At 39.2% G+C, this 15,902-nt stretch overlaps 2 protein-coding genes across 2 annotated transcripts; both read right to left on the bottom strand.

The window, feature by feature from the left end:
* Positions 1-2,129: 2,129 nt before the first annotated feature.
* Positions 2,130-2,893, bottom strand: LOC142178054 (uncharacterized). The gene is made up of 2 exons (XM_075247377.1): positions 2,653-2,893; positions 2,130-2,584 (listed from the first exon to the last, which is right to left on the bottom strand). The coding sequence occupies exons 1-2, from the start codon at positions 2,891-2,893 to the stop codon at positions 2,130-2,132; spliced, it is 696 nt and encodes a 231-aa protein (XP_075103478.1).
* A 525-nt stretch (positions 2,894-3,418) lies between these two features.
* LOC142178053 (uncharacterized) lies at positions 3,419-5,153 on the bottom strand. The gene is made up of 4 exons (XM_075247376.1): positions 4,970-5,153; positions 4,638-4,849; positions 4,331-4,398; positions 3,419-4,178 (listed from the first exon to the last, which is right to left on the bottom strand). The coding sequence occupies exons 1-4, from the start codon at positions 5,151-5,153 to the stop codon at positions 3,419-3,421; spliced, it is 1,224 nt and encodes a 407-aa protein (XP_075103477.1).
* Positions 5,154-15,902: the final 10,749 nt, after the last annotated feature.

The following is a 15,902-nucleotide window of genomic DNA, read 5'->3' as shown; positions in this document are numbered from 1 at the left end:
TAGATATCACTAACACCACGACACTTAAGCCCCAACTCAGTCACCAATCTCTCCAGTCTCTCGGGATCATAACACTCATGCTAAGAAGCCCTAATCAATGATACGAGATATGACAATATACAATAACAGAGACTGAGATATGATATGAAATGAGGAATGTGGCCAAGTACATAATTGCAATTGAAGCAAATAACTTGACAGCAAAGAACGACCACTGTGGGTCCCAATAGTACCAACATATAGCCTAAACATGATTTCTAACATATATCATAGCTCACGTTCTCTAACACATAGAATACAATAAAAATGTTCAGATAAGATGGCTACGCAGTTCCATAGAGACAACTAAATCATAATTTTTACAGTGCACGCCCACATGCCCGTCACCTCGCATGCGCATCACCTCAACACCAATCACATAGCATGTAATTTAGGGTTTTATACCCTCAAAACCAAGTTTAGAAGTGTTACTTATCTTAAACTGTACAAAACTCTACTCCAACAAGCCCTTGCCTTGCGAAACGGTTTCTGAATGACTCGAATCTAGCCACAATCAGTTCGATATAATCAGCATGAGCTAAAGGAATCAATTCCATAAGAAAATACTAAGTTCTTAATCATAAGTCAAAAAGTCAACTCAAAAGTCGGCCTCCGGACCCACGTCCCAAAATCCGATAAAAGTCATAAAATCCGAAAGCTCATTCAACCACGAGTCCAACCATACCAAGTTTACTAAAATCCGATACCAAATCATCACTCAAATCCCCAAATTAGGCTCTCCAATTCCCTAGCCTTTAACTCCCAAAATTACATCTCAAAAAACACACAAACTAGATGGGAAATTCAATGAGAAAGCATAATTATTGAATAAATTTAACCACAAGTGACTTACCTCAAGAATCCCTTCGAAATCCCTCTCAAAAATCGTCTAAGCCCGAGCTTGAAATGTCTAAAATGGAAAAAATCATGAAACCCTCAAAATTAATACTCTGCCCAGTGCTTTCACACATGCGACTCATTTAGTCGCACTTGCATTCTCGCAGGTGCGAGAAATCTCCTACTTCTGCGGTTTGCCAAGACTGTACTACCTACGTTTCTGCGATCACACACGCGGCTCCTCCGCATCTGCGCTCCACAGCCCCTAATCCAAATTCCGCTTCTGGGCTCCGTTTGCCGCATCTGCGGCCAGGCAGGTGCAAAAATTCCCACGCACCTATGACCACTGCACACTTCCCTCCATGCCGCATCTGCGTTTCCCCCTCTCGCACCTGCGATCACCACTCTGCATGTGCGATTGCACCAGAACTGGTGAGTTTCAGCAACCTTTCAACTTTCCAACGTGATCTGTTAACCATCTGAACCCCACCCGAGGCCCCCGGAACCTCATTCAAATATACCAATAAGTCCAAAAATATGATACGAACTTAGTCGAGCCTTCAAATCATATCAAACAACGCTAAAATCACAAACTGCGCACCGATTCAAGCCTAATGAACTTTTGAACATCTAACTTCTACATTCGATGCTGAAACCTATTAAATCACGTCCGATTGACCTCAGATTTTGCACAAAAGTCACAAATGATACAAAAGACCTACTCCAACTTCTGATACCCCAATCCGAGCCCGGTAACCACAAAGTCAATTCTCGGTCAAACTTTTAAATTTTCAACTTCCGCCATTTCAAGACTAATTCAACTACAGACCTCCAATTCATAATGCAGACACACTCCTAAGTCCAAAATTATCCAACGAAGCTAACAAAACCATTAAAACTCCATTCTACAGTTGTTTACATATAAGTCAATATCTGATTGACCTTTTCAACTTAAACTTCTAACATGGAGACTAAGTGTCTCAACTCATTCTGAAACCTCTCCGGACACGAATCAACTACTCCGGCAAGTTATATAACAACAATTAAGCAGGAAATGAGTTGTAAATAGGTGAAACGGGCTACAACTATCAAAACAAACGGCTGTGTTGTTACAGATGCATATGTGAGAAGAATTCGTATTGACTCTAAATGTGCTACTAGAGCTAAGGTTTCATCATAGTCGACTCCTTCCTATTCTGAATATCCTTGAGCTACTAATCTATTTTTGTTTCTGACTACTTTTCCATCCTCGTTCAACTTGTTTCTAAAAACCCATTTGGTTCTAAAAATAGCTTAGGTAACAGTTCCCAGACTTGATTCTTGTCTAATTGATCGAGTTCATCCTGCATGGCTTGTACCCAGCTGGAGCCTTTCAAGGCTTCCTCAACTTTCTTTGGTTTGATTTGAGAGATAAGTGCAATATTTGCCTTTTTCTTTAGAGCTCCTCTGATTTTCATTCCTTCGCTGGGATCCCCTATGATAAACTTTTGAGGATATTCTGGTTCACTTCTCCATTCATTTGGTCGTGTTCCAACTGCAGGAGTAGTTGACTCCTTTTGTGGTTCAGTTTGATTACTAGCAGATTCACCAGTCAACATTTGTGACTTGCTTGCATGTGATGCTTCTTGGCTGATATCTTCATCATCTGCAATGATTCCTTTCTCGGTCGTAGTATTATTTTCATCAAATATAACATGCACTGATTCTTCTACAGATAAATTATGCTTGTTATAAACTCTAAAAGATCTACTATTAATAGAGTAACCGAAAAAATACCTTCGTCACTCCTTGGATTATATTTTCCAAGGTTGTCCTTACCATTATTGTGGATGAAGCACTTACTTCCAAATGGATGAAAGTAGCCTATATTGGGCCATTTACTTTTCCATAATTCATATGGAGTTTTCTTCAAAATGGGTCTTATAAGACATCTGTTGAGAATATGACATGTTGTGCTTACTGCTTCTGCCCAAACATGATTTGGCAATGAATGATCTAATATCATTATTCTGGCCATATCTTGTAGGGTTCGATTTTTCCGCTCAACTACTCCATTCTATTGGGTTGATCTTGGAGCTGAGAAATTGTGAGTATATCCTTGATCATTGTAGGATTCTTCAAAGGCTATGCTTTCGAATTCTCCCCTATGGTCACTTTGGATGGTTATGATGAGATACCCATTTTCCCTTTCAATTCTTTTACAAAAGATCGCAAAATTTTTCAAGGCTTCATCGTTATGAGATAAAAAAATAACCCATGTAAAATGTGAGTAGTCATCAACAATAACAAAAGTATATCATTTACATCTAATGTTGGCAGTTCTAGTGGGTCCAAATAAGTCCATATGAAGCAATTGTAAAGGCCTAGTCATACATATAATGACCTTGGTTTTTAAAGAGTTTCTAGTTTGTTTACCAATCTGACATGCATCACAAACATGATTTCTAGAAAAATTGAGTTTGGGAAGGCCAATAACTAAATCATACTTGGAGAGTTTTTCAATTAGATGAATGCTTGCATGACCAAGTTTTTTATGCCACAGTCATGGATCATCAGATATGAATGCCAAACCGATATGACTATCTAGATTTTCAATGCCATCAAGAATGTAAACATTTTCATACCTTTTTTCTGGAAGAATGATTTTACCTAACTCATCTTCAATGGCACATCCTGCTTTTTTGAATTTGACTTCGTACCCCGAATCACATAGTTGACTTATACTTAAGAGATAATAGTTGAGTCCATCTACAAGGTATACTTCTGTAATATCACAATTATTGTTGAATGGAAATCTGCCGGTGCCAGCTATTTTTTTTTTTTTTGAATTATCATCAATTTTGACATTTCCTCCATTTATTTTTGTAACTTCTTTGAACAGATTTTTGTCACATTTCATGTGACTGGAACACGCACTGTCTAAATACCATTTTCCTTTGCGACTCTTTCTGTGGTGTTCCTGCAAAATAGAATTATCACCTTCTTTTAGGTACCCAAGCTTGCTTGGGTCTTTGTTGGTTAGTTCTACTAGAATCAGGATTGTCTTTGGGTTTCCAAATCCATCCTGAAATATTAGATTTACGAAATCTACGAAAGGAATATTTATGTCCACCTTGTTACAGTTTTGACACATATGGGTTGATCTAGTATTTGATCTAGTACTTGTGAACTCAGTTCTAACAGCTACTTTTTCACTTGACTTGTAAGCCGCCTGGTTAGATTTGACAAAACTGTGATTGGTGGATTTATGCATGCCATTAAGTTGCATTTGCAATTCCTGAACTTCATCTTGAAGCACATTTCTTTCGATTTCACAAACTTCAGGTTTAAGTTCTTAGTCCTTCTTTTCCCTATTGAGTCTTTTTAATTCATTAAACATTTTTTGAGACTCCTTTAGGGTAAGGTCAAGAATATTCTGCAATTTATTACATCTATCATAACTATAGGGTCTTACCTCGCTTGTTTCACCTCTTGCCATGAAATAGTTTTTAGTATCTTCTTTGCTTTCATCATATGATATATCTTCATCAGTCCAACAACCATAATAAGTTTTCATATCATTTTCCAAAATGGTCATAAAGCATAAGTTTGCTATTTCCTCATATTCTGAGCTGTCTTCATCGCTCCAGCTTCCAAAGGATTTATTTTTATTGAACCCTCTACAGATTTTTCTTTTAAGATCTGGGCATTCAGCTTGAACACGGCCATACCTTCTACATTCAAAGAATTTTTCATCATTTTATTCTTGTTCATTATATTGCCTGGTTCATTTGGATGACATCTTTCCCTTTTTTTGTGTTTCTGTATCTTCTCATCAATTCATTCATGTTTCTTGACACCATGGAGATTTCATCTTCAAGAGCTTCTGGATCATCATCAATATCATTTTCAGGTTCGTTAGTTATAGTTTTGAAAGGAACTATTTTCTTCTTTTCTTCCTGACGCATTTTCTTGAGATGGGTTTTCTCTAAAGCTATGAGATCTCCTCGTAGTTCATCATATGAAAGTTTGTCTAGATCTTGAGATTCGAGTGTAACTACTTTTGTTTGTCATGTGGTAGGCAAACTTCTCGGGATTTTTCGAACTTGATTACCACTTGAGTAAGGTTTACCAAAGGCTTTCAGATCGCCAATGATTTTACTGAATCTTCCAAGCATCTCCTCCATGGATTCTTCTTCTTTCATCTGGAAGAGTTTATAATCGTAAACCAACAACTTTATTCGAGTTTCTTTTACTTTGCTGGTTCTTTCATAGGTAACTTCCAGTTTGTCCCACATTTTTTTTGCGGTACATAGCTTGAAATTTTCGCATACTCTTCTCCACCTATAGCATTATAAAGCAAGTTTCGTATCTTAGCATTAACTTGAACAACTACCATTTATGTGTCTATGTATTCATCTATATCTTCAGGATCAGCTGGTGGTTCAGTTATTGCTGGCAATGGATAATTTTTCTTTTTGATAACACATTATACCTTGACATCATAGGGCTTTGCATAAAGTTTCATGCCTAGTGTTCAGTGGGAGAAATGTTGTCCATTGAAGTATGGTGGCCTTACTTGCGATGTCCCTTCTTAAAAGAGTGCTCCAATAGTTACTTGATTTGATATGATCTTTTTTCACTAGCTGTTAAGCAAAAGATAAAAGTGTGAGACCTGCTCCGATTCCAATTGAAAGTACAAGAGGAGGGGGGTTGAATTATCGATTTTCTTTTTTTTTTTGTTCCCTGAGTAGTTTACTAATTAGTCGACTGAAGGTAAGAACAAAGTATAAGTAAAGCAGAAATAAAATGCAGGAATTAAAGACTCCATGATTTTTATACTAGTTCGGACCTAATATGAATCATACGTCCAGTCCCCTAGGGTAGGTTGCAAGGGTGTTCTCTTTTAGTATTTGAAGTTTCTCGATACAAGAGAGTTGATATAGCTTTACACCAACAACTTAGTCACTATGTTACTTCTCGATTCTTGATACAATGCCTCACATGCGTTTTTCTCTATTTCTTCTCTCACTAGTTACACAGTAGATCTAGAGTGAGCTACAATGATTTTTTGGAGTAGAACAAAAGGAGTGATAGTGGTTCGTTCAAAGTATATGTCATTCCCTTGACATACTTCATTTTATACTTGAGCCTTTTAGCTTGGCGAATCTTTGACAGACCATTGAAGGTTTTGCAGTTCCAAGGGAATTGATCCTGGAAATTGAATCTGTTGTGATTCATTACAAGAATTAGTACAAAGCTTCGATAAACGATCCATGATTGCCGTTCGTTTCCGTTTTTGAAAAGAGATTTGTCATAAGTTCTCCTTAAGTTTTTCCTTGATTCATGGGATTTATAGTCTTCCTTTTTCGACGCATATCTTCAGCAATCAGGGCCGCGGGAAATCTTGGTCCTTCTTTCATTTTATTAATCATCCTGGTTGTCATATTTCTTCAATCATTAATCTTCCTTACTTGCTTCTATTGACAGATCTTTGCCTTGATTCTTTTACTCCTCCCTTTCTTGTCTTCTTCCATACTTCAATGATAGATTTGCTCGAATCCCTTTTCTAATCTCTCGTGATCCTGCACCATAGTAATATATTATTTTTCATCATTGAAATTTATATCTAATAGAGAGAAGGGGGAAGAACGAACTTCTGATAGGTTTAATAGAGGAAACGAGGTCGATAGGTCTACCATAGGATGCTTGAACGATGCTATATGTAGTTGTGGCTATGCCACAAAGGAAAAGGACAACGAAAATCAGAGTGTACACCATTGGTAAAACACTTTCGAAACTAGAAAGGGAAAAGTGGGAAATTTGAGGTTGAGTAAAACTCGTGAAATCATAATTGGGATGAAAGAGAGCAAGGTAGAAATAAGGATACACGACGAGAGTGAAAAACAAAGGCAAGAGGAAAAGGATTGAAAGTGCAAGAAAATGGCTAGAATTAGCTTTGAATATGAGCCTCACTGATTTAAAGATATCTCTCCATGGGCTAAGATTTTATGTAAAAGCATATATTTTGATGATCGCTTTTAGAAAGAGTTAATACCCTAAAATCCCCTTAAACTATAATATTTTTGTCAGTTTTCTGCTTAAACTATTCGGTGTCCCCAAAACCCTCAGAACTATACTGTCCTTCATATTAAAACTCCCCCGTCGCTGACCTGGCATAACGTGTATAAACACTCGCTAGGGAGTGAGTGACAGCTAAAAAAAGCCATCAAAATGGTTCATATGACGGAAAATAATGGCTAATTAGCCTAACCCTCTTTCGCATTTATTTTTTTAATAAATATTCTCCTTATTTCAGTTATATCCATCTTTCTTCCTCATTTTTTTACCATTCTTTCTATTTTTTTAAACCTTTCTTATTTATTTTTCACCTTCTTCTTGTAACGACCCGGCCGGTCGTTTCGAGAGTTATAGCTTCGTTCCCCTATTTTCTGCTTCTTTTGTGTTCTACAACTATATTTTGACTTACTAGGTTAGTTGGCTTGGGTCCGGGGAGGTTTTGGAGTGAATTGAGACACTTAGTCTCTTAGTTAGAAGCTTAAGTTGGAATAGTTGACCGGATGTTGACTTATGTGTAAACGACCTTGGAGTTTTAATTTGGATGGTTCTGTTAGCTCCATTAGGTTATTTTGGACTTAGGAGCGTGTCCGGAATATGATTTGGAGGTCTGTAGTATAATTAGGCTTGAATTAGCGGAAGTTAGAATTTTGGTAATTTCGGTCGGCAGTGAAAATTTTGATATCGGGGTCGGATTGGATTTCCAGAAGTTGGAGTAGGTTCGTGGTGCCCTTTATGGCTTGTGTGTAAAATTTGAGGTCAATCGGGCATGATTTGATAGGTTTCGGCACTCTAATATTGATCTGATGCTCTTGGAAGTGTGGACCGCGGAGGAGAAGTGCGGCCGCACCAAATTTGGGCGGACCGTAGAAGGTGAGTGCGACCGCAGCAGGATTGTGCGGACTACATTGGAGGAAGACTAAGGAGTGCGGCCGCATGATATTTGTGCGACCGCAGAGATTGGCAGTGTGCGGCCGCAGCAGAATTATACAGACTACACATTAGAGATTCAGAGGATGTGATATATAAGCGAGTCTTAGGGTTTTATTTCACATTTTGGACTTTGGGAGCTTGGTTTGTAATGATTTCTCGTGGGGATTTCAAGAAATTCATCAGAGTAAGTGATTCTAACTCGGGTTTGGCTAATATACCTGAATATATCATTAATTTCATCATCCGATTAGTGCTTTGAGATGGAAATTTGGGGAAATTATGGAGATTTCATAAAATGAATTTTTGGGATTTGAATGCCGATTCAAAGTCAGAGTTCGTCCGATGTTCCATCGGTTCAGGGCTAGTCTATGGCAGGTTCTTCTAACAGTTATCCTCGTGCTCGGGGCTCCCTTAAGTCCCCACCACCAGCACCAGGGCATTGTTTTGAGTGTGGGGAGTTTGGGCATATATGGAGGCAGTGTCCTCATCGCTAGGGAGGTTCATCGCAGGATAGGGGTCAGGCTGCATCTTCAGCACCAGTTACATCACCACCAGCCCAGTCAGCTCGGGGTGGAGCACAGTCAGCTAGGGGTCGCCCAAGAGGGCGAGGCCGATCGGGTGGACGTCAGGCCCGTTTATATGCTCTTCCTGCCAGGCCAGATTCCATTGCTTCAGATGTCGTGATCACATGTATTGTCTCAATTTGCCACAGAGATGCCTCTGTACTATTTGATCCCGGTTCCACTTATTCATATGTGTCATCGTATTTTGCTCATTATTTGGATATGCCCCGTGAGCCTCTAATTTCGTCTGTTCGTGTATCTACATCTGTGGGTGATACTATTAATGTGCACCGTGTATATCAGTCGTGTGTGGTGACCGTTGGCGGATTGGAGACTAGAGTTGATCTATTGTTGCTTAGTATGTTTGATTTCGATGTGATCTTGGGTATGGACTGGTTGTCTCCATGCCATGCTGTTCTAGATTGTCACGCAAAGACCGTTACATTGGTGATGCTAGGGTTTCCATGGATTGAGTGGTAAGGTTCTTTATACTATGTTCCCAGTAGAGTGATTTCATACTTGAAGGCCCAACGGATGGTTGGGAAATGGTGTCTTTATTATTTAGCCTTTGTGAGGGATGTCAGTGCAGAGACCCCTATTATTGATTCTATTCCGGTGATACGAGATTTTTTGGATTTGTTTTGTGCAGACCTGTCGGGCATGCCGCCCGATAGGGATATTAACTTTGGTGTTGACTTGGTGCCGGGCATTTAGCCCATTTCTATTCCTCCATATTGTATGGCACCGGCTGAGTTGAAAGAGTTGAAGGAGCAACTTCAAGAACTCCTTGAGAAGGGGTTTATTAGGCCTAGTGTGTCACCTTGGGGTGTACCGGTTCTGTTCGTGAAAAAGAAGGATGGCACTATGAGAACGTGCATTGATTACAGGCAGTTGAACAAGGTCACAATCAAGAACCAAATATCCTTTGCCGCGCATTGATGATCTATTTGACCAGCTTCCAGGAGAAAGGGTGTTCTCTAAGATTGATCTCAGGTCAGGGTATCACCAGTTGAAGATTAGGGACTCAGACATTCTTAAGACAGCTTTCAGGACCGATACGGTCATTATGAGTTCCTTGTGATGTCTTTTGGGCTGACCAATGCCCCAGTAGCATTCATACATCTGATGAACAGTGTGTTCCAGCCTTATCTCGACTCGTTTATTATTGTAGTTTTGGAGTGAATTGAGATACTTAGTCTCTTAGTTGGAAGCTTAAGTTGGAATAGTTGACCGGATGTTGATTTATGTGTAAACGACCTTGGAGTTTTAATTTGGGTGATTCTGTTAGCTCCGTTAGGTGATTTTGGACTCAGGAGCGCGTCCGTAATATGATTTGGAGGCCCGTAGTAGAATTAGGCTTGAATTGGCGGAAGTTGGAATTTTGGTGATTTCGGTCGGTAGTGGAAATTTTGAGATCGGGGTCGGATTGGATTTTCGGAAGTTGGATAGGTTCGTGGTTCCCTTTATGCCTTGTGTATAAAATTTGAAGACAATCGGGCGTGATTTGATAGGTTTCAGCACTCTAATATTGATTGATGCTCTTGGAAGTGCGGACCGCGGAGGAGAAGTGCGGCCGCACCAAATTTGTGCGGACTGCAGAAGGGGAGTGCGACCGTAACATGATTGTACAGACTGCAATGGAGGAAGACTAAGGAGTGTGGCCGCACTATTTTTGTGCGACCGCAGAGATTGGCTGAGTGCGGCCGCAACAAAATTATGCGGACGACATAGTGGAGATTCAGAGGGTGTGCTATATAAGCGATACTTAGGGTTTTATTTCACATTTTAGACTTTGGGAGCTCGGTTTGTGACGATTGCTCGTGGGTTTTTCAAGAAATTCATCAGAGTAAGTGATTCTAACTCGGGTTTGGCTAATATATCATTGATTTTATCATCCAATTAGTGCTTTGAGATGGAAATTTGGAAAAATTGTGGAGATTTCATAAAATGAATTTTTGGGATTTGAGTGCCGATTCGAAGTCGGATTTAAGTGAAACTAGTATGGTTGGTTTCATAATCGAATGGGTTGTCGAATTTTGTGACTTTTGTAGGATATTGAGATATGGGCCCGGGGCCCGACTTTTGAGTTGACTTTTTGACTTTCTATCTTAAGCTTAGTATTTTCTTATGGAATTGATTCTTTTAGCTCTTGTTGATTGTATCGAATTGTTTGTGGCTAGATTCGAGGCATTTGGAGGCTGTTTTGAGAGGCAAAGGCATTGCGAAGTAGGATTTTGCTCGGATTGAGGTAAGTAAAAGTTGTAAATCTTGTCCTAAGGGTCTGAAAACCCGAATTTGATGTTATGTGATTATTTTGGATGTGACGCACATGCTAGGTGACAGGCGTGTGGGCGTGCACCAAGGGAATCGTGACTTGGTTTGTCCCGTGGAACTGTAAAGTTAAACAATAAGCTGTTAGCTACATTCTCTCTATGTGTTATGGAAAATTGACTGTAAATCATGTTAGAAACCATATCTAGGCTATGTGTTGGCACTGCTGGGTTTCCCCAGAGGCCGTGTTACTTGTTGAATTTCCTGCTATATGCTACTTTTACTCAATCACAATTTTTATTCCAATATCATATCTTAGTCTCTGTTATTCTATTTGATGCATCCTGTTATTGTTGTTGTTTGGGCTGATTTCCCTGATTTCGGAGAGCCAGAGAGACTGGAGAGATTGATGACTGAGTGAGCCCGAGGGCCTGATTGTGAGGATATTTATGGGATCGGGCTGCACGCCGCAGCATGTTTTATTGATTTATGCCATGATTGACTTTATATAGCGCTTGGGCTGAATGCCATGATTGGCTTGTTATAGTGCTTGGGCTGAAGGAGTCCCTCCAGAGTCTGCACACCCCCAGTGAGCGCAAGTACCTACTGAGTGCGATTGTGAGGTTGGAGTGAATAGGAGGACTGAGTGATGAAAGCCCGAGGGGCGGTATTTGATTCCATTATTCTTGCACGTAGATGCTTCATATCATTATTGGAAAAACTTCTGAAAGATATTTCATCCGGTTGTTTTACTTGAACCTGACTTAAACAAGCTTATTTGACTTGAATTTCCGGATTTGAAAGCATGCCTATCTTTCATTGAAGTTGTTGAACTAAACTGTATTTGTATAGCTCATCATTACTTCTCAGTACCTTATTTATTTTTGTTACTGAGTTGGTGTACTCACGTTACTCCCTGCGCCTCGTGTGCAGATCCGGGTGTTGTTGGACGCGGTGATTGTTGACAGTACTCGTAGCTGATCATTGGAGATAGCGAGGTAGCTGCCGGCGTTCGCAGCCTTGTTTTCTTCTTCCCTATCTTTCTTTTTTTGCTATATTATGGGATTTTAGACTCTGTTAGTCTTGTTACCTTTGAATCGGTTATGTATAGATGCTCATGACAAGTGATGCCCCGATGTCGGGCTTTATTTCTGCACTTATGTTTTGGGTTTACCCCATTTTATGGCAAAGATTTCAGTTATTTTAAAAGCCTTGATTTATTTCTAGTTATTGTTGAAAGCATTTTGGAAATGTCGGCTGGCCTAATATCATCGAAAGGCGCCATCACGATGGGTAGAGTTTTGGGTCGTGACACTTCTTCATTTTAAACCTATTTTCTTCAGTTCTCTATACGAGTTTCCTCTGAAAATAATTCTCCCTCTCTTGTTTACTCTAAAATGATTTATTCTCTTTCTTTTTTAGTCTTATTTCATGTCTTACACATATTTTTGAAAGAATACCAATTTAAATCATCTGTTTAAACTCAACACCTTGTAGAGAATAAAATGAATATCTTGAACCTTCTTTATGTAATCTGAAATTAGAGAATGTAATTGTTGGCCAATTGATTTTTTATTTGCGAAATTTTATTCTGTGTAATCTTTTTATGTAATATAAGATGATTTTAAAGAAATGCAACATTATATGCCTTTATTTATATTTTTACTGTGTAATTGTAATGATCCGATCGGTCGTTTTGAGCTCTAACACGTCGTTCGGCGGTTTGAGTCCTTGAGTATGTTCACTTCAGGTATTATGACTTGTACTGTGGTCGGAATTGAATTTCGGGAAGTTCAGATTTGATTCGGATGGAAAATTCTAATTTCGGAAGCTTTAAGTTGGAAGAATTGACTAAGATTTGACTTTTGAGTAGACAACCTCGAAATCTAGATTTGAAGGTTCCAATAGATTTGTATGATGATTTTGGACTTGGGCGTATGCTCGGATTGAGTAGCGGGTGGTCCGAGAGCATTTCAGCGCTTATAGGGGAAAGTTGGCATTTTGAAAGTTTAAGAATTTTTTAAGTTTGGTTTGAGGTGGACTTTGGTGTTATCGATATCTGTTTGATGTTCCGAGCCTTGACATAGGTTCGTATCATCATTTGTGACTTGTGCGTAAAGTTTGGTTTCATGCCGGAATGATTTGATATGATTCAGACGCGTTCATCGAAGTTTGGAAGTTTAAAGAAGGATTTTGATCATTGATTCATAGTTTTGATATTGTTTGATGTGATTTGAGATCTCGAGTAGGTCCATGTTGTGTTATCGAACTGGTTGGTGTGATTGGACGGGGTTCCGGGGGCCTCAGGTGTACTTCGGGATGGTTTCGGGTTATTTCCCCATGTTTTGCTGCTGCAGATAATGGTTGTGGTGTCCTTCATCGTGAACGCGTGGTGGCTATCGCATTCGCGAAGCGGGATTTTTGGGCCAGGTGGATATTTTCTCATTGCGAACTCGACACAGGGTTCGCGAAGGCGGAGAGGAGCCTGAAGAATCAACGCGAAGGCGAATGGGTGGTCACGAACACATAGAAGGAAGGGGGGAATTGGGACGGCCACTTGTTCCACCAGTTAGGGCCACGATAGAGGATGAGGTGTAGCTCATACATCGCCTAGAGCAGCACCTGTAGACCCACAAGTTGCTCGAACTCAGGAGCAGATTCCAGATGTAGTTGAGCCGGTGGGACCGGCTCAGGCACCAGCTGTGCCCATTGTGATTCCAGGCTTTTAGGAAGCTTTGGCCCAGATATTGACTATTTGCACTAGCGTTGCTCAGGCAATTTCAGTTCAGACCACACCAGCCACTTCTCAGGCTGGGGGAGCAGCTCAGATTCCCTCTGCCGCAGTAGGTATTTATTGATTCATGACGGGATCAGGCTGCGCGCTGCAACAGATTTTATTAGGATTTGGGCAGGATCCGTCCCTCCGGAGTCCGACATACTACTAGTGAGAACAGGTACCGTACAATGCTGAGTGACTGAGTGTGATGAGCGAGAATTGAGACAGTCAGATTGAGTACTCTAAAAGTGTGAGTACGTAAGGTTTTCATTGTGTTGCATCACATACGATATGCACATTGGCATGTAGATATAGAGATGTAATATTCCTCATATCATTCACACTTGGCATATTTTATATGTATTGAGCTTAATTGTTAAACCTAGAAGCATGTCTACATTTCATGTACTGTGTACCAATAGATTAAGAGTTTTTCAGAGATGTTATTTGCATATTTCCTCGTCATTTATGTACTGTTAAACTCTATATTTGGATTGTATTGGTTAAGCCCGTCGCTGCTTTCATCCCAAAGGTTAGTTTTGTTACTTATTGAGTACATTGGTCGGTTGTACTCATACTACACTCTGCACTTCATGTGCATATCCAGGTACTTCCGGGCACGGAGGTTGCTAGTGTTGGAGCTTATTCAGTTCAGAGACTATCGAGGTAGCAGCCCTGGCGTCCGCAGACCTTGGCTCTCCTCCTTTATCTTTTAGTTTTATTTATACTATTCTATCTTCCTCGACAGTGTTTCAAATCATGTTGTCGTATAGATGCTCATCTACTTAGTGACACCTGGATTTTGGGGGATATTGTATTGAGTTGCGGTGTTTTCTTATAAGTATTTATGAGATTTTTCTCTTGAACTTATATTACTATATTTTTCCAAATTTAAAGATGCGTGGTTTTATTGTGAATGCCATTTTGCCTAGTATTGCAATAGGCGCCATCACGACATGTGAGATTTGGGTCGTGACAAATCTACAATTTCTTTATCCTCTGTTGAAGCTGAATATCAGGCTCTTCGAAAAGTGGTTGCTGAAATTTCTTGGCTGGTTAGGCTTTTGGGTGATCTTCGTTTACATATCACCAGCCAGTTTATGTTTTCTATGACTCACAGGATGCTCTACACATGGCTAAGAACCATGTTTTTCACAAGTATATGAATCATATTGAGATTGATTGCCACTATGTCCGTGAATGTTTGTCTTCTGGATTGCTTTCCCTCCATTACATTTCTTCCTCGAATCAATTAGCAGATATTATGACCAAGGCCCTCACTGGGCAGCCTCGTCGTGAGATTCTTTGCAAGCTTGGTGTGGTATCATCCTCAAGCTTGAGGGGGGTATTAACCAGACTGTAACTCAAGCCCAATCCAACAAAGGAAAACAGCTGGCCCACTAATGTTTAGTGAAGAGACTCGGCCCAACTGTACATATTTTTACTTTGTATTTTTTTCTTTTCTATAATTGTAAATATAAAGAGACAACATATGGGAAATATATCAATTTTGATCAATTATCATTTTGACCAGCTCATTTCTATGTCACGTCTGTATCTCTCTTCTCTCAATATTAGGGTTTTCTCTTTCATTTGTTCCGCCATAGCTGAGAATTGTTCCTAAGTTAACAGTAAGTACTATTTTATTGTTGTAGTGATCTTAATTCGTCGCAATCGCTTTTTTCAGCAGAGGTATGAGTATCATTTTTCATCATAATGAAAACATAATGGACACAACTTTATAGTTTAATAGAATTCAAACCTAAAATCTCTTAAGTGTCATGACACCTCAACTCAATTCTTAAATTAGTGTATTAATAGAATTTTAAAGCTCTTCAGATGATGAAAGGAAATCTTTTAATTAGTTTGTTGCTCCCAAAAACTATTATAATTCATGTTAGGGTAGGTCAACCTCGTAAAGTGAATCCATGTTTCTTTGCTTACTAATATTTGAAAAATCAAACTGACTCGTAATATATGTTTCGACTTAAATTGAAAATTGAAGGAATTCCTTGCCCCCACCTATTGTCAGCATGTCAAAAGGTCATTGGTTGTCAAACAATCTTGCAAACTTGTATTGGAGGCTACATTAAAGAAATAATAAGAAGAGAAAAAGTAATTACCTCATGAATTGAACTCAGAATAATAATATATATAAATTTACCTAGAAATATATGAAGTTTTAGACTAATCGCCAAAGCTTTCAGCCAGGTGATATTAGTTTGAGTCTTCGACACAATAGGTGTGAGTTCAACTCTCACTTCCAATTTTTATACCCCCAATGTAATTAGAAAAAAGTTAAAAGGAAAAAAATCTAGACGAAATTTTAGTTTTTTGAAACAAAAATATAGTTTAAACATATGTAAGAGCTTACTGTTTACACGGAAAATCGGATAGAATTGAATTTGTAAGTAGTTCTAAGGATA

This window comes from Nicotiana tabacum, chromosome 24 (genome assembly GCF_000715075.1).
Source record: "Nicotiana tabacum cultivar K326 chromosome 24, ASM71507v2, whole genome shotgun sequence".
NCBI lineage: Eukaryota > Viridiplantae > Streptophyta > Magnoliopsida > Solanales > Solanaceae > Nicotiana > Nicotiana tabacum.
The sequence above is the reverse complement of the archived record's forward strand: the minus strand, read 5'-3'. Positions and strand labels throughout refer to the sequence as shown.